Here is a 27,451-nt window from a genome sequence, read left to right as displayed (position 1 = left end):
GAGGTAACACATCAGCTGAACATAATTTATATTATTAGACTCCATAAGTGGATGAAAGCTCCAGAAAGTTCCAGAAAAAATGAGTGAATTGCCTATTTTTAGCCAAAGAGGTCATTGAATGTGTATTTGTCATGGTGTGAAAAAGGCTTTTCACTCATAATACATCTGAAGTAAAAGTAAACACATAGTGTAACATCATGAATGAAAAAAAGGATTTGTACTTTTTATTAATATTGTCATGAATGCCATAACAAAAGATTTTTTTTAATAAAAAAAAGGAATCGAGACTCTTAGTATAAGAGCCTAAAAATGTATACATTATTTACATGAATGCTACATACAGTAACTCTAGTATATGGCAGCATTTACATACAAGAGAATTCATTCTAAAAAATAGAGATACGAGTCAGTATAAAAGTTAAACACTTGGGTAACAATGTAAACATTCACGCATTACTTTAATAGAACTGCTCTCCCTTTTTTCTTTTTTTTTTTCCCCTCAAAAAAATATAAGTCAGGCATCTGTTTCCAGTGCATGTTGAGTTAGTAATGGAATGCTTCAAAGTTAACTGAATCATCTAAACACATTCAATATTCACAGTTTCTGTAGGTTGGAAAATAAAAGTTCCCTTTAGGTCCATAGCAGCACTAGTAACCGGACAGCAGGCTAAGACAGAAACAACAGCACTGTCAGGTTGAGAGAACCAGGATTAAAAGCACTTGTTATTTCATAGAATGATAGAAAAACCCACAGGTGACTTTCTCTGAATGTGAAACTTACTTTGATACATTCGCTTTTAGTAAAAACAATTGACAAACTATTAAAAAAAAAAAAAAAAAAACACACGCCTGGAAGGCCTTTTTGTCAATCCTGTTTACTCAATGGAAGACATCGCTCGCAAGTCTCAAACTGCTATTTGGAATAAAACAACTGAAATGTAGCATTTCATATTAAATTTCATCCACTTTACTGAGAAAAAAAAAAACAAAACGCCTAAAATCAATAAAACTCTTGCCTAGAGCAAAGTGACAACTCAGGATGCTGCCGCGACATTTACATCAAAAGATCAAATCTAAAACTAATTATAGCAAATAAAACTCATGCAGGCAGCAAAGACAGTAATTATGTGGTGAGACCTACGGGAATGTAGGCTCTAGAACCAGCGGGGTTCTCCGTTCTAAGCGCCACCACAGATCATAGTGTGCTCTGTTTGTCTCCTGTGGATGCGGTGCTGATTGTCCAACAGGTGTTTCCCGTGTCATCCAACAAGAATTCAGCAGTTAAAAAACAGAAACAAAAAACACAAGAGTACTAAACCAAAGTCAAGGCACAAAGAGTTCTTCCTTTTTAAAAAAAACTGCTCTGACGTTCATGTTTGTGCATTTTCTTCCTCCACCGGCACCCGGACAACGGCGGGTACTTCAGCTCAGGTGATTTGACCGTCACCAGCTGAGAGACTGATTCGGTGATGGGGGAACTGGCTCCGTGGAAGACTAAACCTGCTAACTTTGACCAGCCCGCCGGCACCGACAGGGTATGATGGAACTGTCATGAGTGCCAGTGTCGCAAGTGTTTCGATACGTTCTAAAAACAGAAAAAAAAAAAAGACAGAAAAAGACATTTCCTCATATGTACACAATAAACAGACTGTCTTCACTGATGGACAGAAGTCTGCTGGAGGGTGGTGGGCGGGGGAGGAGTGTCCGCTCTGTACGTGTGGTGGGTGTGTGTAACTGATGTGGCCCCAGAGAGGTAGAAAACTTATCAAATGAGTAAAAGTGTGTGTGTGTGTGTGTGTGTGTGTGTGTGTCTGTACTCGCAGGCACTTGTGGAACTGTAAGAGTGTTAAACATAGGGGGGAAAAAAAAGTTCTCTCCTTCATGTCTCTTTGCTTTACCAGTCTAAAGCCGCCCCCCCTCCCACATCCGCCTCCATCCCGCCAGCTGTGCATCGTGAGCATTTCTCCTCCCACTCAGATAACCCCCCCCCCCCGTTGTACCCGTGACTCCCACTTCCAGTCCTAGATGTGTGTGAGCGGGACGGTTCCGGTGAGGTAGTGCTGCTGGACGCTGGTGTAGCCCCTCTGTGCTGCTGTGGGGTCGCCGGCGTCCCCGCCTGGGCCGGGAATGTACATGCTGATCATGTCCCTGAGGTCGCCCTGCAGAGGGCCCCGGTGGTGGTTGGGCGTCCCTGTCGGAGGCGAGTGGGACACGGGTTCTGCTTTCACCATGGACATGGTGACGGGGCTGGGCTGCTGGGGACTGCTGCTGTAGGACATGGGGCTGTGGGGAGAAGACGGTACCAGTTAAAATATAGACAAAACACCTGGTTCATGATGGAAATCACACCATACATGCACCAGTTACACATAGATGGCAGTATTTTCGCCCATATTTCACCCACAACTTTTGATTTTTTTTGACGCACGGCTGCAGTAATGTTTCCTTTCTGTTACGCGTCAGTCGTGTAATATCAAGCCCGGCGTTCAGTTTTACAGGAAGAGGATGTGCTACTGATCTGTGATGCCAGTGTGAAAAAGACTGTAATGTGCTGAATGTACAAATGCTGCCAAATCGCTCCAAATTTATTTCCAACCTTTAACACCTGACTTTTATCTTTTATCCAATAAAAAAAACACTTGATCCGAAAGAAAAAAAACAACCGCTGTCCAAAATCAGCAACATTAAAACTGATAAAAGTGGTGGGAATTTTTTTTAAACTTATTTCCAGATTTAAAGCATATCCACTTGTATCTTCTGTAGTGTGACAGTATCTGAATGTCACAACGTTTATGCTATTCTTTCGTGTAAAATCCCCTTCATCAACATTTTACTCTTCATTAAAGCAGGATCTTCAGTTTCTTTCAAAAGTTGAAGACAGTTGCTTCTGCTTTGGGACAATTTTGAGTCATTGGTGATTTTGCTAACACACCTCTGCTTTTCACTGGTCAGAGCGCTAAAACATAAGTTTGCCACAAGAGAAAGCAATGCACATTTTAGTGATGAGCAGTGTAATGTAACTAATTCTATCTACTTAAGTACTGTACAAAAGTACAAATTTGAGGTACTTGTACTCCACTTGAGTCTGCTCTTTTCATGCCACTTTACACTTGTGAATGTTGGGTAAATGTTGCACTTTTTACTTTATCTGAAAGTTTTAGTTACTAGTAACACTACAAAGTAAGAGGTTTGCCTAAAATATAACTATAAAATATGATGTTTTGTTCTAAAATACAGCTTAAACAATTAGTCATAGCCAACTGAAAGAAAATTAATTGGCAGCTAGTTTCTTTGAGTAATTTGGGGTTTTGTTTGTTTGTTATTTTAGATCTTTCTGAATTAGGAACTTTTAATACATGTTTTTGATAATACCTGCTTTTACTTAAGTAACATTTTCAATGTAGAACATTTGGGTTTTATAAGAGTGTTTGTACACTCTGGTATTAGAAGTTTTAGGAAGATGTAAAAAACTTGCTCCATCACTGGCGATGAGTCTTGATCACTGTCTGATCACTGCTCTTACATCCTAAGGTTTCATTCGCTGACTGACAACATTTTTAACAAACCTAAAACATATGAGTTTGAGGTTAAATAAATACATCCATTAAATGAATGAACCTGTGAGGTAATTTGACATCACTACATGTTAACAGAAATAACCAAATAGGATGGAAACAGGATCTAAGAGCTGGTTTTAGCCAATACAATACCCAGCAGGATAAAGCCCTCAAACACGGATGTTTAATTCTATTGATCAGAGCCACAGAGCCTTGGAGCATGTTAGGCATACCGCATAGTAAATATAGCATTAGGAAGACGGGACACATAATAGGACAGTGGAGAGTCATGGAGATGTGACATCCTGCCAACTCACAACATCCCATCCAATTCAAATTGTCTCAGAAATGGAGCTGGGCAATATATCAGTATCATGACGAGGGAAGATATCCGTTTCGATTTTTGGATATCGAAAGTGTCGCCTTTTTTCTGGTTTTAAAGGCCGATTTACAATAAAGTGGTGTAATTCTATGAACTTAGCAGGCTTTTCTATTATTTGTCAGAAACAGAACTGGGCAGTATATCAGTACTGTAATTTGACTGGATATCATCTCGGATTTTCGATTTTGTAATATCTTAAGTGTGTCTAAAGTTTCTGATTTTAAAGGCTAAACTTGGCAAACTGTTCCAGCTTTTCTGCTATTTGCCAGAAATGTTGCCTTGCAGTACATTACTATGGTGATTAGACCAGATATGGTCTTAGACTTTGGATATCAAAATTTGGTAAGTGTTGTCTTTTCCCGGATTTAAAGGCTGAATTAATGTAAAGTGATGTAATTTTCTAAACTTCCAACATTGTTCTAGCTTTTCTACTATCTTCCTTTACCCACTTAAGTCATTACATCCGCATTACTGATGATTATTTGTCAAAAAATGTCATTGTGTAAATATTTTCTGAAAGTGCCAATAATCAACCCCACAATATCACTGCAATATCGATAGATATTTGGTAAAAGAATATCAAATTTTCCCCATATTGCCCAGCCTTATGTTTTTTTTATGGTATTACAACAGAAACTTTCCATACACTGTTTAAAATGCTTTTTTCAGCCACAACTCCGACTCAACATCAAAGATTTAGTATCAGTCAACAAATGGTCCTGACCAAACTTGTTCTGTCTTTTTAAAAAATTGTTGAAAATATCGCTGTGATTCAGCACAGGACAGGACGGGCATCAACAAGTTTGGTTTACAACATGACTCAAAACTCCTGAGAGGCCGAGGTAACGAAACACGTTCCAGGGAACACTTTAAAGGATTCACCTGCTGGACAACAGAGATGTCCAAAGAACAGTTCGCGCTGAAGTTAAGTCATCCATCAAAAACGGAGCAAATGATGAGATACTGGAAGAAATTCCATCCGTCCTCACATTTGTCAAAGTCTTTGTACTTTGAGTGAGGGGGTGGTGGTGGTGGGGGGGGACGTGAGACCTGAAGGCAGGAGGCAAAGACCCCAGAAGTGTAACTGGGACAATGCTCTAGCAGGAATAGGGGATTGTGGGTAGAGGACCACACACAGAGCGGTCCTTCCTACCGTCAAGTCATCCTGATCAACATTCCAGGCAGGACCCAGCCCAGAGCGAGCGTCACACGCATAACAAGTAGGCAGCAGACTGAAGCCTGTTGTTCCGTCGTAGGCAGTGTTCCTCAGTGACTCAATGGCACTGAATGTACTTTATCTTAACATTTCCACCTGATTAAAGTCTCACTTGTCTCGCGTTAGGTGATTAAATGTGGATTTTAGACCATTTTTCGTGACTTATACTTTTAGTTTGTTCTGCATTTTACCATCATTCAGATATTGTTTCTAAAAAAAAAAAAAAATGAAGGAGAAGGATCCAAATTAAAGAAGTGCATGTTTTCACTGTTGTCTCCAAGTTTCTTTTAAATACCCGTCAAGTCTCAAACTTAAGGTATAGACAAGTGTTAGCATGGCTTTGTTCTGCTTTTTAAACTTTTTTTTTTAACATAAAGTTGTAAAAACAGTGACTGGAGACAGAAAATAATAAACATTTGTATAATTTAAAACTTATTGTTCTCTATGAACTGCTTCATTGGCATTTCATCACTGTAAATGCTTTCACTGATTGTCAATTAAAAAGTGCTTACACCACTTTATTTATTTCATATCGTTGTGGAAGCCATCACCACGTCCCATTATTTGCTGTTTGCCTTAGGTTCAGTTATTTTAATACAACTTTTTTTGTTTAAAAATAGCAAGAATGTGTCTGCGGCAGGTAGATCCGTCAGACTGCAGCACATTTGGAGACCTTGAGTCTTTTGTAGACGTGCAGGCCGAGTAAGATTGTTTTTTTTATTATGGCCAAACCTATGAAACAAGATTAATATAGGAAAACCACGACTGACTCGATGTGTGTGGGTTTTCTGTGGAGCATGGGCCTTATCATTTTATTAGGCATGTAGGCCTAGTAAGATATTTTAATGGCCCAGTCAATGACATTTTGTTTGTATGTATATATATATATATATATATATATATATATATATATATATATATATGAAATATATATATATGAAATATATATATATAAATATATATGAAACCCAGAATTTACTCAGTGTTGGGGTTTTTTGTGAAGTAGGAACCTTATCTCAATTTATTAGGCCTTGTAAGATTTTTTTTTAAATGGCCCAGCCACTGAAACAAGATAAAAATATATGTCAATCACAACTGACTCAAGTGTTTTTGTGGAGTGGGGACCTTATTTTAAAAAGCACATAGGCCTTGTAAGATTTTAAAAAATGTCCCAGCCAACGACACAAGATAAAATTTATGAAAACCACAGTTCACTCAATGTTTGAGGGTTTTCTGTGGACCAGGGAACTTATTTTATAAGGCTACAAGCCTAGTAAGATTTTTTTTTAAATGGCTCAGCCGATAAAACAAGATAAAATATATGAAAACCATAGTTCACTAAATGTTTGAGGGTTTTCTGTGCAGCAGGGGCCTTTTCTCATTGTATAGGACTAAGATTTTTTTTAATGATCCAGTTGATGAAAGGATAAAATATGTGAAAACCACAGGTGACATAATGTTTTTGGGTCTTCTGTTTAGTATCTCATTAATTAAGCATATAGACCTAGTAAGTTTTTTAAAAAAGTGTCCCAGCCAGTGAAACGAGGCATGAAAACCACAATAGACTCTCAGTCAGTACAGTCAGTAGTGGCCTGATTAAAAAGGGGCCACATTTTCCATATCTGAAATCCTTAGTTGTAAACTAAACAGCCTGCTAAAACACACCTATCCAGAGAAGTCACAGCAAGCACTCACCTGTATGAGTTGGCTCCGTTCATGTACGTCTGCGCCGCCGTCATGGCAGGTGGGTACTGGAGCGCTGACAGGTCGTACCGGTGCAGCTGCTGGGTGTAGCCGAGCGCCTCGCCCTGCATGCCGGCGTAGCCGCCGGTGGGGCCCCAGCCGTAGCTGTCCATCCTCGGGCTGCCACCTTGGCCCTGCGCCGCCGCCAGCAGGTTCCCGGCTGACAGCGGGTACTTGCCCACCTGAGTGTCCTTCTTCAGCAGCGGCTTGGTCTTGCGGCGGGGCTTGTACTTGTAGTCGGGGTACTCCTTCATGTGGACCGCCCGGAGCCGCTTGGCCTCGTCGATGAAAGGCCGCTTCTCGGCGTCGGTGAGGAGCTTCCACTCCGCTCCGAGCCTCTTGCTGATCTCGGAGTTGTGCATTTTGGGGTTTTCTTGAGCCATCTTGCGCCTCTGGCCCCGGGACCACACCATAAAAGCGTTCATGGGCCGCTTGACTTTATCCATGGGGTCCACACCGGGAGCACACGCCGTTTTGGAGCTCGGGTGAGAGTTGCCGTTGGTGCCCATGCTCCCGGTCATGTTGCCGGTGACCGGTGACATCCCCTGGGAGGTCTGGTGAGAAGGGGGCTGGCCGGTGGGCTTCAGCTCGTGCTCCATCATGCTGTACATGTTGGACAGGTGCGGTGAAGTGGAGGTGAGTTAGAGAAAAGTTGAATCGCCGTCCACCTGGCGACGTGTGGCCAGGTTTCCCCGCAGATTGAACCGGGAGCGCCGGGTGATGCAAATCAGCTAATTACTCGCGACGCATCCGGGACACAAAACACGGCAGCGGACGAGCACTTCTCTCCTAAATCACAAATCTGTCAGTCATTACTTTGTCAGCGAGACACACCGAAGACACTGAGCAGCTGCGTCTCCTCCGAGCGGTGAAATAGTTCTCAGCGGAAAACCACTTGTTGTCAGACGGCCAACTCACACACTGAACTCATCTGCCCGTTCACTCCAAAAGTTCCCCTACTCTCGTGCAGTCGGCCGCGTGCGGACCAATGGGAGCGCGAGGAGCTTCGGTGTGTGTGCGCGTTGCATTTGCAACTGAAAAGGCTCCGAGGGTGCGCGAGACACTTGTTGATGACGGTGGAGAGAGGGGAGGCATTCAGAGAGACAACTATCTTAACATTCAATTATCATCAGCTGCCTGATGAGACTGTTCACATTTAATCAGACTTCTCCACCAGCAGTGGGTTTTTCAAAAAAATAATTTTTAAAATCCATTATGTTTATTTTGTTTGTGCACTGATTTAGGCATACAAAACACAACTCTCATAAAATAAACAATACTAAACACAAGGCTACATCTATCTATCTATCTATCTATCTATCTATCTATCTTTGTTGAGTGTGTGTTGTTTATATAATAATTTCTGAAACAGATCTGAAACAACAAATATATTAAAGGTGAAATAAATGTACATATATAATATTTCTTATTTTAATAAAATAACATTGCAATTCGCTAAGGGACTGTTTGTTATTTATGAGAGGGGAGGGGGTGGTGCAAAATGAGGGATGCACTTCAAACATTTTTTTTAAGCACTGGGGAGGAAGTTATGGTTTTTGATATGCTTTAGGGGAGGGACATTCAAAATTGCCCCCCCCCCCACACACACACACACAAACACACAGTCTACTACTCTGATAAGTTAAGAACAGTCCCTGGAGGGATAATCATATCCTGTATCTAAAGTAATTCTGATCATCACACAAACCTACAAATGTCTCACAGTGACACAGTGCCCATCTACACCACAGAAACCTGCAACTTATGGGGTTCATAAGGGTCTGGGTTCAGTGCTGGACCTAACATATTTGGTGCCCTGGGCAACCCCCCACTCCCAACCCCATTCCACCCAAAAAAAAGGTGGTCGGTGGTCTCTCTACAGACTGACTTAGTTTTAGATTTTTGAAGCATCAAATCTTTGGATAATTTTCCACCTATGTTTCTTCTTTTATTTTCTTTTAAAGGTCATTTGAAAAGGTCACAAGCATTTTAGGGCTCATCAAATAGATAAAAGCAAACAACAGGAGGACAGTGTGCTTATCTTTACGTTATACTTCATAATAATTATGGTGTGCATTTGACTCACTTACATAAGTTCATAATCCAACTGTGTATTTTATTTTACATTTACAATAACTATATTTACTCCATTAGTGTGCAAATACATCGCGACTGCTTTTCACATTTCCTCCATTAATAGAGTAAGCTAGTCCGACTCAATCAAAAACCACAACATTATTATTTGTCCGGCTAAACGCAAATGAAATGCTTGTTGTGTCTCCTTTAAAGCCGAGCCTTTGAGACGCCTGACGCTCTTTGAGAGGATTGTGCTGAAGACATGTCCCTATACACGGGTATTGATTCAGCTACAATGGCACACAGAATTACTTTAGAGCCACGGGAGAATGAGGAAGATCTTTGTTGGTTTGGGGAAGTAGACCTCTTCTTTTGCTGTCCTCCAGACTCTTTGTTAACGGCCGTGCTCCCCAAAAACTACAAGGACCATGCTGTTTCCGAGTCTACTCATCTTCATCCTAAGTTGGCTTTGGTGATACAGTGGATAAATCAATCCATTTAGCTTGGCATGCCACATGGTAAGCAGTATCATTTAGGCCTAAGCGGCAGAAGAAATTATTCAATTATTAACCCTTTGAACCTGGATGATCATTGCTTTTCTTGTGCTGCATTCAGGCACCTTTCACAAGTTCTTAGACCTTTGAATTAAGAGCAAACTGGTTTGATTTCTTTCAAAAAAACAAGTAAACTTGTTTGTTTACTTTGTTTTATTATGGTTTCTGGCCTTGGCTTATATTTATTATTAATACTGACTTGTTGTGCTAGTACATTTTTTGTGCTTTTTTCCTATGAACAAAGTGGGAGATAAATGCAGAATCACTCTATGCCCAGAGGGAAGTGGTATTGCCAATAAATGGGTATTTAGTATGTTACAAAAAAATGTTATAAGTATGTGAATATGTTGAGAACATCTCCCCTTGTCATATGTTGTATGTGTTACCTTTCTGTTGAATAAATAAAAAGTTTAAAAAAAAAAAAAAAAAAAGAAAGAAAAACATGGGGGGAAAAGTCAACTTAGCAAGAAATGTCCCAGAAATTGCAAGAAATTAGTAAATTAAAAAAATAAAAAATATATAAATTTCAAGTTATCATAGTTAAAATATTTAAAAAAATAAAAATTTTAAATTTTAAAATATTTAAAATTATTTTATAGAGTAATTTGTTATATAATGTCTCCATTTTATATATATTTGTTTGTTTGTTTTTTACATTCCCATTTCTTACTTGTTTGATAGATTTTTTTCCTTCTAATTTTCAGGTATTTATCTTGTTTTTTCCCCCTAATTTCTTGCTTATTTCTGGATCATTTCCTCTTTCGTTGCTCGTTGCCCTCCTCCCATGTTGTTGAAAGACATCAAGCCACTTTGCCCAGGTTTCAAAGGGTTAATAAAGACACAGTGTTTCATGAATCTACAATTAGAGATTGTGTAGTTGTTTGCCTTATGATGATCACATACATACTTTTATAGCATTACATAACACTACTGTGGAATAACACATAGCCTAAATGACCTGGTGGGCCCTCATTAACTCATTAATAACTTGCCCTCTCCTCCCACCCTCCCAATAATCCACAATATGGTCTCAGGTTTGCTGTGTGGTAGTTTTGTTTAACATTTACAATGAATATGCAGCATGAATAAAAAACTGAAACAATGGAAGACTTATAAAAAATTATAAAAAATATGTTTTGGTGAGGTATTTGTGTAAGTGTGTACATGTATGTGTGCTGGCATTGTATATAAAGGGTTTAACTCAGGGGTCTAAGGCAGTGAAACTCAACTCACAACCTAAGGGCCAAATCTGGTCCCCGATAGGGTTCCGAGTGGCCCCCAAACATTCTCTAATTAACAATTACAATCAAGTGTTTTTGTACTTTTTAAGTACATAAGGGGCCAGAGTGCATAAAACAGCTTCAAAATTGAGCCAGTGTACGAGCCAAGAAGAGAATTTGGACCTGGATATGGATTCAGTACCATGCTAATATCATTAATCTCGCACAAGTTGAAAAATTTAAATTTGTGCAAATACATATATAGCCTGCGTTTTGTTTGTTAGTGTCATTCTCGTCACCGTCCCAAATTTGCATCAATTTGTGTCCTTGCCTCGACTTTGACTGTCAGCACTGATGTTGCATTGTAACTAACAGGACAGCGCACTAATGAGAATCACTGACACAAACACACACACACACACACAATGAGGTGAGACAGGTGCGATTTCCCAACACTTGGCTGAAAAATGCATGAATCTGTGTGTGTGTGTGTGTGTGTGTGTGTGTGTGTGTGTGTGTGTGTGTGTGTGTGTGTGTGTGCATGACATCTTACCAGAAGTGTGAGTTTTCCTAAGTTAGTTGGAGAGTGTATTATGCAGATGTGTATGTGTGTGTGTGTATGCACGCGCACTTGCTGCAGGTGTGTGTTTGTGACCATGTGTTTGTGACTAATTGGGAATTGTGAGGCTCCAGTCTCCCGTTTCCATCTCCATGACAACCTTGCGCGGAATCCCTTCCAAACCTTGCCCTCTCCCTCCTCCTCCCGCCCGCTCCCTTGGCTTTCCTCTTTCAAAAACAACTCACCAACACTCGCACTCGCAGCTTTTCTTCATCTATCTGTCAACTTCTGCAGCTACGGATGGAATGGAATGGCAGCTAAGTTTTTTTTTCAGTTCGCTCAGTCCCCTCACTCACTTTTTCTTTCCACCTGTGCGTCACATCAGACATAAAAAAGCAGTCGGTTTACTCCTCTCTGTCCGTCATCACAGAGCTGTGCTCTTTAAAATGATCCTTTTCTGCTTATCAAAGTTGATAGAGGTGAAGTAAAGACAGTTTTCAGTCTTCTGTGTCACCGCCCTCACAAACATGCTCATAATGCTCACCACCTGGGCTTTCATTGCCATTAAAATCCCACTAATGAGAAAATATACAGTTCCTCTTCTCCGCAAGTGATGCTGTCCATTCATTTTTCTCATGCTCGTTACATTTTTGGTCTCAAGGGACTCCTTGGTCTACAGTCATATGGCAGAAACTTTAGTAATGGCCAATAATGTGTGTTTTCTCTCCATTTTTGTGGCACACACCCCTGTGGTTGGTGTGAATGTTCCTCTTGTTCTCTTCACCTTCAACTGTTGAAGTTTCACCTGTGACAGAAAACTGTCTGACAAATCTGCTCCCTGTTATTTGGGAGTCTCCAAACAGACTGGCCATCTCTGCAATATTAAACTGAGAAAACTATCAGTATATCCCTAAAACTGAATATTATTCTAATAATACAGACTTGCCAAAGGATTAGCAGGTTTATTTCTATTATAGCCTCTGCACTAGCCGTCATTATTTCCTATCGAAGGAAATGTAGGCATGTTATACGAGCGACGTGGGAGCGGCTACATATATGAGGGATTTCTGGGAGGTGATAGTCCTCGATTTTGACGGAGTAATTGTGGATTCAAAACTTCCAATGATCTGCTCAACCTCTGAAAAGTTATGTAATGCATAAAAGTGATAAAAGCTGTTTCCATTGCAGTTTTGCGAAAATATGTTGTTGTTTTTAAATCGCCTGAAATGCCACCTCATGCGAGCAAAAAAAAACCTTTTTGTGATAAAAGTTTTTTTTTTTTTTTCGAAATTGAGTGTTTCCATTTGGCATACTTTATATTCGCAATTTCAATTTGCGCAATTTAAGGGTTAATGGAGGCAGGCCTACTGACTCGTGATTTCAATTAAAAACATGTATTTGCCTGTCTTGACTTGGAACTTAAGTGAAAAGACTTGTGAATTAACATGAACTGAAACTATACTCTGTAAATCTGGGGTTACACCATGTTTACGTTACCTAACCAACACTGTTGCCATGGTAGCAACATGTCAACAGATCGCACCCACCTATCAATCAAAGGGGCCATGCCATTAATTATGCTTGAGTTTCATAACATATAAACAGGTGGGTTACACTGAAAATAACCGTCCATAAAGTTGACATGAGCAGGGAAATCAGCTATAAAGGATAAAACGTGTTTTGCACCAGGGTGTAAACGTGATTATTTCTGCTGTAGTTAGGATTTTTAATGTGGCGGGTCTATGAGGATTGACTCGCTCTTGTAGCCAGCCTCAAGTGGCCATTAGAGGAACTGCAGTTTTTGACATTTGCAGGTTGGCTTAATTTTTTAAGCCTCGGAGGTTGCCGCTTGGTGGAGACCAAAGCAGAGCACAAAGGAGAGCTTATATTGGCCTTACATTCATCAGGTAGACATAAAATGAACGCTAGAAGTGCTGGATGTGTAAGTAGACATTTAATATGTTAGTAATATCAGCTTTACAAAGCTTGACAGGCTCGTCCCTGTTTATCAGTTTTAGTGTTTTTCTGCTCCCTAGTGGCTAAAAATCATTGAATACAGCTTTAACCTAATTATGCCGTAATATCTCCTGCTGACTCAAATGTGGACTCACTAAGCATGTCAGAGCATCAAGTCACATGACTTCTTTTAGTGTTAAAGAGCTTTGACCATGACATTTCCATTATGGCTCCTCATTCACAATACCCAGAAAGTAATGAGAGGATTCAAATGTTATGGAACTCGCCGAGGTAAAAAACAGCTTGATGGAAAGGAGGGAAAATCTGAATGAACAGAAATTAAGTGGGATGAAATCAAGAAGTAAGGAGGGCAGCAGAGTTGGGGGTGGGGTGTCGATTATAGGGTGAGAAAGAAGCGGTGAAGACGGGCAAATGAAAGCCACAAAATGAAGGAAGAAAAGGGGACCAAGATGGCGAAGGGAGAACAAGGGAGGAGGAGGAGGGACGAAAGGATGAAGGGATGGATGATGAAGGGGTGGGGTGTGAGGGTTCAGTGCAGGAGGGTGGTTTTGGGTGACAGGCCTCATTGAATAGACCTCTATTCTCCCCTCTGCTGGCTTCTCTTCTCATGCAAAACAGGCCTGTTCAGCCTCCCAGCCATCCGTCACACAACAGAAAGACCATGGCAGGCCCTTTACGAGCCTCACACTCGCATAATCCACCCCCCCACCCGCCCCACCATCTCTCAACCCCACAATCCAGCACCCAACAGGGGGTGGAGTGGGTAACGGGAGTGTGTATGTGTGTTGGGCAGTTGGGGGATGGGCATGGGGGTATCTTCGCCAAAGTGCCTTTGGAAGAAGGGCCACCTAGGCTGAGAGCAGGACAAAAAAAAGCGGAGAGACGTAACATGTTTTGAGGCTGCATGGACGTCATATTGGGACACCGGGGAGGTTAGGAGGGGTTAACCTGCCCAGGGTGTAATGTGTGTGTGTGTGTGTAGATTGGGACAGGGGGCCATTGAAAGTGTTGGTGCGGGAAGTTACAAGTCAATGACAGCTGGAGGGAGCGCAGGTTTTATTTGCTTTAGATGAGCACCTCTGTAGTGTGTGTATGTGGAGGACATTTAGCCAGTCCTCATTACTTCAGGACTATGTGAAGATTAGGCCTTGGTTAAAGGGACACTTCATCTCGAAATCAAAAAAATTGATTTCGTCTCTTACCTGTAGTGCTATTTATTAATTTAGATTGTTTCGCTATGAGTTGCAGAGTGTCGGAGATATCGGGCACAGAGATGTCTGCTTTCTCTCCAATATAATGGAACCAGATGGCACTCTGCTTATGGTGCTCAAAATGCCCAAAAAATACAATTTAAAAACTCAACAGCAATGTCTCTTTCCAGAAATCATGACCTGGATTACTCAAGATAATCCACAGACCTTGTTGTGGGCAGTTTAATATGGGAACTATTTTCTTTCTGCTGAACAACAACGTCCAAACGGATTGGACTAACAGAAATTGGACTCAATAACCAGTCCCCCATGCGAGCACTACATCCCACTGTGAAATAACAGCAACACGACAATAAAGCATACACTGGAGAACAAGTCCAAGATGTAAACTTTGACCTGCAAAATTGTCAGCTGCTTCAATACTGGGCTAATACACATGTACACTATTTTAGACTAGTTGAATCACTCTAATAACCCCCTGCTGTACTGTAACTACCATTCAGGTCCCCGCTACACTAAAATATGTATGGGGTGGACTACAAATAAAAAAGAAATAAAGTATACAACGCTTAGACAAATGAATGAATTCTGAGTCCATGTGGGACTGACATAAACCAGTCACGTGTGCGACTGAGTGGGTGGCCTTCACATTCACGGCCACAGGTTTCCCAGTACAACTACACTCTGAGGTGGCAGCTGGTGAGCAGCTTCACCACAGCGGATTAGACCCACTTGAGGATGCCTCAGTGGTGTTGATGGAGGATGCTCTTTTAATATTTATCCTTTTTGTGAAACAGCTTTAAGTGCATCATACTTGATAGGAGTTAGGTACTTCCTGTAGGTCAAGATGCTTTCAGATGTTGCAAGTTAACTTGACAAGTTAGCAGAAAGAACAATGTCTCCCTCTAGTGGAGCGCTGGTGTTTTTACTTTAAACCCTGAGTCCACATTTCTAAGAGCAGGAAATCAATTGGGAGGTTCAAAATTGGTCCACCTTTCAGGAATTGGAGAAAAAGTACTTTAATGAGCATGGAGTATTAAATAATATGCTAGATACTTGTTGGTAATTTGTTGAATATTAAGTCATGCAGTTATATAGGAGTGATTTCTTTGCACTGCTAGGTTAAATTACTTCCAAATTGCACCCACAGTGACACTAACAGGATTCAAGTGTATTTGCTTCATACTGAAAAGGTATTAGGTTTGTTTTTTTAATTGAGTTGGATAATATACAGCTGATTAATAACGGCATCTACTGGGCTTTTCTAAAATTCTTAACACTGGCACAAATCCTGAAAAGGGCTACAGATAACCCTCCCTAATATATACAAAATATTGCCCTCAGATCTGGAAAAATACATATAGACTAGTTTAACAATACCGGTCACTCTCTGAAATTCAGTCTCAAATATGTTATTGATGTTATTGTTTATTTGAAAGCCATGGTAACTCACTCAACTTTTTGGCAAACCTCTTGACCCTTTTAGGGACATTTCATATTAACAAACATGAATTTGCACGATCACCACCCTCTTTTAATGTCTTATCTATTTTTTGTACATTTTTATTTTCATTTTAAGTTTATCAATGTCTCTTCAACATGTTAATTGCAAAAAAAAGCATTTCAACCTGCTATTTGGTAATTCATCTTCTACATGATTTTGAAGTGGTCTCTGAGTTTTTTTTTCTGCTTGCTTTTTTTATTAATCAACTTAAGTCTGTCTCTTCTCATTCAGTCTTTCGAAGTTGAATTTCTAAAAAAAAAACTACACAATTTTTTAAGCATCATCAGCTGTGTGTGTGATGGCACAGGTGAGTTCCTACCAGAGTCCAAAGATCCAGCGCCAGAGAGACGTGTGGAAATGTCACGTGTCGGGGCCCCATGGCGTCATCTGTCGGGTCAAAAACGCGCTCTGCACGTGACTGAATGGACACGACACGGATATACAATTAAACGTTTATTGCGGAAAGACAACAATCAGTAATGACATGCTCGAGTGTTGTAAATAAAGTCCAGGCTGAAGACTGCTGCTGTCACTGAGGACGCAGCTTGAAATGGCAGACTAGAGGTAAATAAAAAAAGCATTTAAGAGGTTCCACGGCTCCTTCAGACCTACAGCTGACAAACTGACACGCTTTAAACTAAAAATAACCCCATTATTAATAAATAATACTACACCTCGGTGTGTTCAGATGTCTGTCAACGCCGGTAGTTGGACCAAACAGCGCGAGCTCTCAGCAGCCAATCAGCGCCAGGTGTGTGTGTGCTGTTAACCACTAGCCTTTCCACAAAGGGTTTGGCCGTTTTTACAGCTTTCATGCTATTCAACAATGCAGAGGCCAGTTTACACTGTTAAAAAGGAGAAACCTTTATTTTTTTTTTCTTTTGAAAGACCATTAAAATAAATACTATACAGAATCCAATGTAGAAAACTTGATACTGTTTGTCTCAAAAAAGGTTAACAATTGCGTAAATTCATATTTTTTTTTAAAAATAGCACTGACTACACACCTCAAAACATGACGGTTCTCCTACACACCAAACCCCATGATGACAGGCATTTTAATATGAGAGCGCTTAGAAAGAGAGGAGGGTGGGGATCTCTATATACTTCATGTGTTTGGTCCTTTCATATTAGACGGCCCACCCCTCACTTCCCCCAAACATGTTGGCGAGGTAGGTTACAAAGACACCGCCATCTCATCAAAAGAAAAAAAAAAAAAATCCAATATTTTTGTTTAAAAATAAAATCTAAATCAACAGTAATGTCAAAGAGTTAGAGGTGAAGATCCAACCAGGTCGTCAGGGGTCGAGAGGCAAAGTCTCCACAGCACTCACCGTCGTTTTTTTTGCCTTCGATGGCCACCGGTCGGTCTTCGACTGAATGCTACTGCACAAATGACTGTACAAGTCAAGCTGTATGTACAATAGCAATTTAAAAATATATATATATGAAACAGCAGTAAAAGGATCAAAAGGGTAAACAACTCATTCATGATGGATTTTACTATATAGGTCTTTTTATTGAATACGCCCTGTGTACTCTAGCCCCAAAACCTCTTCTGAACATGATATCATGGATGTGAGTTAAAGGCTGTTTCCAGTACACTGAAGGTTGTTTAAATACTGATCTGGTCCAATGCAGCACGTCCCCTTTCATTTAGATCAGAGTCTGCAGGCTAAATCCGTCACCGAGGAGCGTGGCACCTGGTGACGCGTCCGGGGTGCAAATCACAGCCGCGTTTCTCAAAAGCTTTTCTGATCTTCATGTTAGCGTCGTGCATGTTATCAACGTTAATTTAATGTTAAGCTTTTGCCAACAGTCAGAGCTAGAGTCCTTTATAACAACTTTGTTGTTAGGGTTTTTTTTTTTTTTTTGGGGGGTGCTTTTGGAAACGCGGTTATGTTTTGCACTTTTACAAACTCACTCATTGAATGTTGAAAGTCGTCAGTTTGCAAAACGAATGTTCGAATCACGGTTTCAAGGAGACATTAGCTGCAGGAAGAATTTAGGTGCCAATATGGGGGGTAATGGACTATGGCAAGCAGATGAAGCAGGTCAGTAATTCATCCTTCCAAAAAAAACGGCCAAAAACTATTTCAAAGGTTGGGAAGGAATAACGGCCGTGCTCTTCCTTCCCTTAGAATGTAGAGGGTAAAGTCATGGTGGAATTTAGCAAAAGGAAGTTCTTAGAATTCAGATCGCGTAAGAAACAAAGTTTTGACTGCTAAAAGAAGTGGGGAGGAGGGGGTGGACGATGGGCGCGTCGACTCTTCTAGATAAGATCGGCCACATTCATGGGCATCTCCTCCACGGTGGTGTTGTAGAATGTCTCAATGTCCCTCAGGGTTCGCCTGTCGTCCTCAGTCACCATGTTGATGGCTACTCCCTTCCTGCCGAAACGACCACCCCGACCAATCCTGACAAGGAATTTAAAAAAAAAAAAAAACACAACCCAACAACACAAAAATTAATTTCACTGAGCAAAGATAATCTGACAGCTCCAAATGACAGAAAGAGGAAAGTGTATTTAAAGACATTTAAAAGGGTGTATAAACTTAAGGTTTTTGACTTGTGACTTTTTTTTGACATTCTTTGTTGCGTTCTTACCTGTGGATGTAGTTTTCTCTATTGGTCGGCAGGTCGTAGTTGATGACTAGGGACACCTGCTGGACATCAATACCTCTGGCCTGAGGAGGAACACATCATACATTAGTTCCATGGCTAAGTCATCAGTATCCGTATACACAGTGCTGGACTTTCTGCTTTAGTCTGTCATCCAGATCAAATAAACCAGGAGGACATTCGGATTGTAAGACTAACTGTAGGGGACAACTGAATGTGTTTATCGTTCAACATTTGGGGAATAAAATCCATGCTACGGTTCCACGTAGGGGGTGAAAAATCAACTGCAAGGACACTTACAAGGATTAATATTTTGTTCATTTTGTGAAGTTAATTTATTAAGAGGACCAGTTTACAAACTGCACTCCACCTGATGGCCAAAATGTCAGCACGCTGCTTTGAATGTGCTCGGGGTGTGGTCTGTTTATCAGTAAATACACCAAATTCAGGGCCCCATATTACCATTTTCCAAGCTACGCCTAACTGCCGTATTTAGCGGGATGCAAGTAAATGCTGTCTCCATGGAAACACAAACAGTTTCATCAAAAGCAGGTTGGGGGGAAAAAAAAGGTAAATTTGCATTGTGGTTTCAGTCTTGGTTTCTGAGCAGTTACACACCTACTGAACAAATAGCAGCACACGTTTTAAGAAACCCAGAATTTTCATTTAAAAAAAAAAAAAAAAAGGTGGTAACACCTTTTTCTGTGCAGTGACAATCTGGAGGTCCAAGAGTTCTTGAGCTACTTCAACAACTAAAGCAGTACAGTAAGATTTAAGGGAATTTAGTGGGGAGGATTGCAACCAGCTAAAACTTCTCCCAGTTAGAATTCAACAGAACCACTGATTAAAACTGGTAAAAACACGGAGTAAAGCAGTTAAAAGCATTTTAGCGGTCTTAAATCCTACACACTGGACCTTTTGAGTTTCGATCTGTATCTGTACCAGTGTATCCAGTCAAAAGTAGTTCTCCTCTAAAATGTTACACATTAAACCAAAACATTTTGGAAGACAGGGTCGAGTGTAATCCGCCAATTAGTTGTGAGTCAAGGACTTGAACCCAGCCACAGTGGAGGGCAGATAGGCTTCTGTACCAAGGAACATTCAGTCCTTCACCAGCACTGCAGATGGGAGGAGAGGGAACCTTGGACTGCATAAGGTACTCGTCTTTAAAAGAAACGTGGCGGTTGTTGGATAGTCGGTGTAAAAAGCCGTTGTTACGTACCAGCAGGTCAGTGGTGATGAGGACTCGACTGGAGCCAGAGCGGAACTCCCTCATGATCAAGTCTCTCTCTTTCTGGTCCATGTCACCATGCTGAAAGACGAGGTTGGAGGATACAAAATCAAATACAACAGCACGACCATATATCTCATACTCTTAAGTGCATGTGCTCGCTGTAGCACTGTAGCAATTTAAAATCTAATTTTTCTTGTAGCTTTTGCAGTTCTGAGGTTGTTCAGATGTTGGCTCTTACCAGGGCGGACACGGTGAAGTCTCTGGCGTGCATCTTCTCAGTCAGCCAGTCCACTTTCCTCCTTGTGTTGATGAAGATGACCGCTTGTGTGATGGTCAGGGTTTCATACAGGTCACACAGCGTGTCTAGCTTCCACTCCTGAGGACCAACACCAGGTCAGACACAGCACGCTCACTTTTTCTCTACACCGCATGTCCTCAAAAAAACCCATCCACATCACATGTAGGTGCCCTTTTACGACTACACCAAACTCCGACTATTGATTTAACAGTTACATTTTACAAAAGGCATCTATTATCCAGCCTGCTCTCATAGATAAACCCCATATTTAACAATACAGCTCAACAGCACCACATACTACACCCTCCAAAAAAAACCAGACTCATTTGTTTAGTTTGCTGGAGAAAGTTTGCCCACCTCTTTCTCTACATTGATGTAGAACTGGCGGATACCCTCGAGGGTCAGCTCCTCCTTCTTTACCAAGATTCTGACAGGATCACGCATGAACTTCTTTGTGACCTCCAAAACGTCAGCCGGCATGGTGGCCGACAGTAGGACAACCTGTAAACGCAGACGAGAGAGGGCTGGTTATGAGATGATCGGACTCCGCTCAGCATGTGATGACGGCCACAGATGCGCCAACTTATCAGCCAGAGTGCGTTTTAAACATGGGTGTCGGCCCAGATTTTCACAATCCGTGCATCTCAAGTACTAGTAGGTCCCCTCCAAAATGTTAACAAACCCAAAACGTTTTGGAGGACAAGAGTGTAATCTGCCAATTAGTTGTGAGTCAAGGACTTGAACCCAGCCACAGTGGAGGGCAGATAGGCTTCTGTACCAAGGAACATTCAGTCCTTCACCAGCACTGCAGATGGGAGGAGAGGGAACCTTGGACTGCACACAGTACTCATCTCAGGGCTGTGTGATATGAAGAAAATCAAATCTAATATTTTTGACCAAATACACTGATATTAATATTGAAAAAATATTGTATGTTGATTTTTGATAAGTAATTATCACTAACGTGCCATACATGGTTCTTACAGCTTAAGGCAAGTTAAGAGTTTTGATTCCACTTGGCATCAAATTTGACAGGAAAAAAAAAAAAAAGACAAAAAAACATGAACCGAGGAACCGACAGCAATTACTCAAGATTTGGGAGACGTTTTGGCCTTAAGTTTCACACAAAATAAAATATGACTTTTTTTTTAGTGGAGGAGTCTCCTTATTGCAAGAAGCATTTTGGTAATGATTTTATTTTTAAACAGATTTTTACCAATTATTTGAGATAATTTAAGAAAAACCACATCTGTTATTTTAATACTTTTGAAAGACTGATTTCAGACATTTAAATATCAATTAAAAGGCCTTGTTTTTTTTTTTTTTTAGATGGATATATTCAATGCCTTTTAAGGCTATTTTTGGATCCGAGGGAACCCTGGTCTAAATAACTAAGGGGTAAAGGGAACTTATAGAGCAGTCTGGTTAAGTTCAGAAAATTACATGACTTAAATTTGACGCAGCCCTCAAAACCAGGTAAAGAACACTTAGAATATCCAAACTGTGAGAAAATGTCTTGTCTACCATCAGGATATCAATATTTTGCCCAGCGTGAACTCTTCTTAAAAGTAAGCGTGACAGTCGTTTGGGTCTCGTTTTACCGACAGCTGATTGGATGTCAGGTGAAGAAGAAGGGTGGGCATCAACGTATCTCTTACCTGTGTGCTGCTTGCCAGTTTCTGGAAGATCTCATAGATCTGGTCCTTGAACCCTCGACTCAGCATCTCATCGGCCTCGTCCAGCACAAACATTTTGATGTGCTTAGAAGCTGCAAGAGAATACAAAGAATTAACTGAATGAACCCGAACACAAAATAACATGCTCACATGCGTGGTTCAAAGGCTGCCTGCAACAATACAGGCGCTGGTGATAAATCTGTGTCTTATCAAAGATGCTGTATTCAGAATAGTGAGGTATGATCATGTCTCTGGAATCCTGATGAGCCGACAACTCCGGCCAGCAAAACGCTAACCAGAGCACCAACTCACCAGGGGTTTACAGAGTCAGCTGACACGCATGGGTTTCATCATTATACAGCGGCACCTTCCATTGCCCACATTTACAGCAAATTTTTACAACATGGGTCAATGTTCTGGAAACGAATTTGACACTGTTTCAGTCAGCCTACTGACGGCTTTGCACACAACTGATTCCCGCGGTGACTTACAGAGGTTTTTGCGAGTTAACATGTCGAAGACACGGCCAGGGGTTCCCACCACAATGTGAGGAGCTTCAGCCTGCAGCTTCTGGACTTCACTGCGGATGCTGGTCCCTCCGATACAGGCGTAGCAACTGGCTCCCATGTAGTCGCCCAGGGCCAGCACCACTTTCTGGATCTGACAGGTGAAAGAAATACACAATTTGTCAGTTCACTTTTTTTGCCATAATATAATAAGATGTCTCCTTAATATATTTAAGGTTCCAGGTCAGATTTTTTTTTGAAACACCACCAAAGACCATTTTAAGTCTTATTTTTCTCAGGTAAAGCTGACCTTGATTCGAACGTACAAACGGTGCAGGACATTTCTCTTAGAGAAGAAGCTTGAGAAGAATGCAGATCGCATTCTTTGTTGCATTATGCTGTGAAACTTCAGGCGGGGAGCAAATAAAATGTTTTGAGGATAAGCAAAATGTGTTACTGTAATCAGGTTGCCTGGCAACAGCAGTAAACACCCACATACTGCCAACTGTTGCTTTGTATACTGTGATAATTACCATTGCTGACCTCCAAGTGGAAATTATTTTGTAACGCTTTGGTTTTCCCGCAGGTCACCACCCTTTTCATGAAGCTGTTTTTTTTTTTGTTTTTTTTAGTTTCAACAGCAATCACTCGTGTTCTTTCACATCCTGCAGCAAAAAGTATCTTTCCAGTGTTGAGATTGTTAAAACTTTTGTATTATGCACTGCTCTTTACATGATTAGGAGAAAAAGGAATATTTCTTGCCTGGATTACTCCCTGTGTAAAGGTAATTCCCTACAGTACTAGTTACAATAATTTTGAATTTTCCTGCAACATCACCTGAGTGCACTGTCACTTCAAAATGACACTATTAATATAAAAACTAAAATCTCAATGGAGTGTGAGCTTCCCTGAACGGGACAAACACTCACCATGGCTCATTCACAGACCAGCCTTGCTATTTTACGTCTTTTTCCACTAAAACAGCGGTTATACCCCACGCCGTACAAAAGAGATCATTATTTATGATACTGCAGTCAGGATCAGGTGCTTAGTGCCGTTACAGGTCGAGTATCCATCCCACTTCATATTCAGCTGAGCTTCAGATGTCCTTAGAGCCCTCTGAAGTGATATCTCTGGCTGCCATTTAAATAAGGTCAAATGGTTAAAAATGCTTCAGCCATGACTCAAACGTACATAAGTAGTCTGGTGGCCTTATCGCAAAAATGGACTAGAATACTTGACAGTAGTCTGACCTCTACATCTTGGTAATAACGGCCATCCACAGTCTGGGAAATTACTACATTTGCTGCAGTTTAGGCTTATTTTCGGTGCAGCACTAAGGAACTAATAAGGAGGAAGTTGGACTGAAGCACTACTTATCAGTTTGTCACACTGGTTTAAACTTAGGCAACGCAAAGGCTGTAAACTTTGACCCTGACCAGAAAAGTCAGATGTTGTTCTGTGGTTATGCGGGTGAGACGTGATTCTAACACTCCTTTGACAAAAAAAAACTTTCCTGAGAGTAATCCTGATTCACTGAGCCTGGCTGAAATGAAGTCATGTTCTATGAAACACTGCTGTTATGCAACAGGCTGAACTGAAACACGAGACCCTTTTAGCAGGGAGAAAAGTTGGCCTCTTAGCTGGCAAACTAAACTGAATTACACCATGCTTGAAACCATGATCTAATGTGTGCAAATATTTAATAAATCACTGCACAGCCTAATACAGTGAAGTGTAGCAGAGTGGAGCACCTGTATAAACTGATCCATGTGTTAACAGCAGCTACAGAGCAAACTGACTGAAGACACCGTCGGTCAATTTCTTGCATCTATTTGACACAATACCACCAGAGCAAAACTTCAGTCCTGTTTCCCCTCACACTGTTTGAGTGACAGTGAGCCTACCTGCTGAGCCAGCTCCCTAGTGGGAGCCAGGACCAGGGCCTGGGTGGCTTTCAGCTCCACATCAATCTGCTGGAGGATGGAAATGGCAAAGGTGGCAGTCTTCCCAGTGCCAGACTGGGCTTGAGCGATCACATCATAACCTGCACAACAAAAAAACAGAAACAGAAGACATTCAACAACAGCAGCAGCAGTGTAGCCAAAGAGCCCCTAAAATGGTAACAAAAACCTTAAACAGAACAATCAACACTTCAGCACAATCACTTTGACAAAAGGTTTAAAGCGCTCATTTTCAATTCAGTGTCCAGTGAGTGAAACATTGTATTATCAAGAATAAAAGATATTTTCTATGTAGATGTGCCTGGGTGATATTTTGAACATACATTTAGACTGAGTTGGCACCAATAAAGAGTTTTTTTTTTTTTATTATACTCGTGAAGATGTTAGGATTTCTGATTCATCTTCATGCATTTAAAGCTTCGATTTTTGTTATTTTACAGTGCGGCCACAATTATGTTTATCAGGATAAATAGTTTGTAACTTATGTCAGTAAAAAAATCACTCTTTTTAGCTGCAGTGTACACAACACAGGATAACAACCAAAATCTGGTGCAACCTCCTCTACTACTGTCCAGAGCAGGAAGCAACCGACAACAGAGGCACGCTCCTCCAAAACGTTAAATATTAGATACTGTAACTACGGGTAATGTCTGTGTAAGACAGAAACTATGATATGTTCATGTAAAAGGTACTTACACTTGATACAAGGCATAATAGCCCTCTGCTGGATAGCAGAAGGCTTCTCAAAACCATAGGCATAAATTCCCCTGAGCAGAGCCTCGCGCAGGTTCATCTCATCAAAACTGTCCGTGATCTGGTTCCAGTTGCTCTGCAAGAAGGTTAGACAAACAAAGACAGACACATTAAAATTTATGATTTGTAATTAACTTGTTTGCATTATTTTAAGCACCACCGTGATATGGGACTCACCTCAATGACCCCATCTGGCTCCATGCCCTCTGGGCCATTGTCTCTGTGAATGAGAAGATAATAAAGCAGATGTGAGCTTACGTCTTCCACAGCACATTAGGATACCATTTTTAAGTTTCTTTAACAATTTACACCACTGTCCATATCTAAATACCCAGAACAGTAAGGCAAACTCGACTACTGCCATCGTGTTGTAATCGATGTGGATAGATTTAACGGAATATTCCATATTTTTTCAGTCCAATTCTGCATTTCCACTACACTTAAAGAAAACTTAATCCTTTAACAGTCAGAATTTCTATAAATCTGTGATATCACAACTATAGACTACTATGTAAACCCTTATGAACTTTAACAAATGGGTCCCTCTTTATTCCTAATGGAATATTTTGGCAGCATATGTCAAAAACGGAGCATTTCAGACGTGGAGTGAATACAGGTATATTCAGACTAACTGTATGAGACAAAAAATATGTTTTTTTGTTTGTTTATTTCACAATAAAGCCTATAATCATAGTCTAGCACAAACCAACAATACAAATATGAATCGTAAAATGAGCATCATATGGGACCTTTAACCGACACAATCAATATAGAATATAAATATATTGGCACTATGAATAATCACCTGTAAAAATTACTATTTCACAGGTCATAAATTCCCCCAGTAAACACCATTCTCTGGGCTACCACATAGAGACATTACATATCAGTTTGCCGGTCAATCCTTGTGCTTGTACGCCTTTTCACGGGTCCGCCATTTCTACTGCATACATTCAAGATGGTCGTTTCTCCAGTCAGAGCTGAACAGTCGGAAAAGCTCGTCGATAGAAATAGCGGAATAGCCACGTCGAACACACCCCGGCTAATTTACAGTTTAGTCTAAACATGAACTACACGTGTGTGGTAGGTTTCAGACGTGGCTCGAATATAAAATATTCGACAGAAAGAAGAAAGAAAAACTCGACCGACTGTAGCCCCCGGCCCGCCATTGCCACAGCCAACGGGCCCTACTCGTCTAAATGTAGCCTTTCATTACGCCTGTCACGTCAGCGAAAGGCTTTAATGAAACGTATACCGACACATACTCCACATATGTTTCACAAAAGTGGCGGTTACAATTACCGACATCTATGTCTGCGAAAACGCTTCCGACAGCATTTAGCGGCCTAAGCTACCGGCATTGTCCGAGCCCTGTACGACAACGACCATGTGCGCACGCCGCACAAAAAGAACAAATATCCTTAAATTTGAGGCGCCAGTTCCCACAGCCCTCTTAAACCGTATCACAAACCGATAATTCCTCCGTTCTTGTACAGCATTATATATAATACACCGCCATTAACGACAGAAGCAGCTGAAAAAGAAATTGGGAGGCCTAAACCAGGCGCATTCACGTGCTACCCAAGGCGCCGGCTGCCATTTAATTAGCTTCAGTTACATTCAGAGCAGACAGCGACCGCCATCACCCCTGCCGCCAAATAAACGTATAACTTTAGGAATAAAATATACACTTTTAACAGTAAGTGGCAGAACTTTACGAGGTTTGTCGTTTAAAATGAGAAAATCTGTGACGTTAGAATGAGCCTGACTAACGGTAGGCCTTTCCGTTACTCAAGCACAGAAACCACAAGATGCTCCGTTCAACGTCTACATCCCCAACGGTCACCGATAACAAATATAAACATAGCGACGTAAGCCGTCAAATCGAATTATGTACTCACAAAATGCCCACAAAACCATAAAAACTTTTCCCTACCTATTGTCATATTCAGCCGACATTATTCCAAAGAAAGAAACTGCGGCAGAGATGTCTTATATACGTTGACAACACACAAAGAGGCATTTCATTGCAACAGCTCGCCGTCATTTAGCTCTAAGCCCGCCCATAGGGGCTTGTGATTGGTTGATTTCTACGTCTTACACAAGTAGGCGGGCCGTAGTGTCAAAAAAAGTGTGCGATTGCTTCACTGAGAGCGTGCCACAGAGGCGGGGTTTACGTTTCATGAGTAAACTGTTAGAGAGGGACCTAAAAGCCGCCCACCCGCGCTACGCTGAGGTAATTATTTCAGGTCCCCATCATTTCAAGCTCTTTCATTCGTCAACGCAGACAAAAGGCTGTGCCCCAAGGGTAGATTTTTTTTTTTATTTTATGAACCATATTGCCTTGTAAATTGGTGACACATCTCATATCCAGGGATGTAATTTGTACATTGTGCAAC

General features: G+C 41.0%; 2 protein-coding genes and 1 non-coding gene across 3 annotated transcripts; all 3 read right to left on the bottom strand.

Moving 5' to 3' along the window:
* Window positions 1–198: 198 nt before the first annotated feature.
* LOC121937709 (transcription factor Sox-19b-like) lies at window positions 199–8,145 on the bottom strand. The gene is made up of 2 exons (XM_088073786.1): window positions 6,851–8,145; window positions 199–2,283 (listed from the first exon to the last, which is right to left on the bottom strand). The coding sequence occupies exons 1-2, from the start codon at window positions 7,507–7,509 to the stop codon at window positions 2,022–2,024; spliced, it is 921 nt and encodes a 306-aa protein (XP_087929912.1). The 5' UTR covers window positions 7,510–8,145; the 3' UTR covers window positions 199–2,021.
* A 9,348-nt stretch (window positions 8,146–17,493) lies between these two features.
* Window positions 17,494–27,102, bottom strand: LOC121961986 (eukaryotic initiation factor 4A-I). The gene is made up of 11 exons (XM_042512141.2): window positions 26,989–27,102; window positions 25,230–25,272; window positions 24,996–25,128; window positions 24,243–24,382; window positions 22,321–22,489; window positions 21,812–21,921; window positions 20,511–20,654; window positions 20,094–20,231; window positions 19,844–19,933; window positions 18,607–18,686; window positions 17,494–18,416 (listed from the first exon to the last, which is right to left on the bottom strand). The coding sequence occupies exons 1-11, from the start codon at window positions 27,009–27,011 to the stop codon at window positions 18,272–18,274; spliced, it is 1,215 nt and encodes a 404-aa protein (XP_042368075.1). The 5' UTR covers window positions 27,012–27,102; the 3' UTR covers window positions 17,494–18,271.
* On the bottom strand, window positions 22,050–22,188 carry LOC121962557 (small nucleolar RNA SNORD10). The gene has a single exon (XR_006107142.1). It is a non-coding gene; the product is annotated as a small nucleolar RNA SNORD10 (small nucleolar RNA).
* Window positions 27,103–27,451: the final 349 nt, after the last annotated feature.

This window comes from Plectropomus leopardus, chromosome 23 (assembly GCF_026936395.1).
Source record: "Plectropomus leopardus strain MGB_pleo_1.0 chromosome 23, ASM2693639v1, whole genome shotgun sequence".
Lineage (NCBI taxonomy): Eukaryota > Metazoa > Chordata > Actinopteri > Perciformes > Serranidae > Plectropomus > Plectropomus leopardus.
This window is presented reverse-complemented; position numbering and strand designations above follow the sequence as displayed.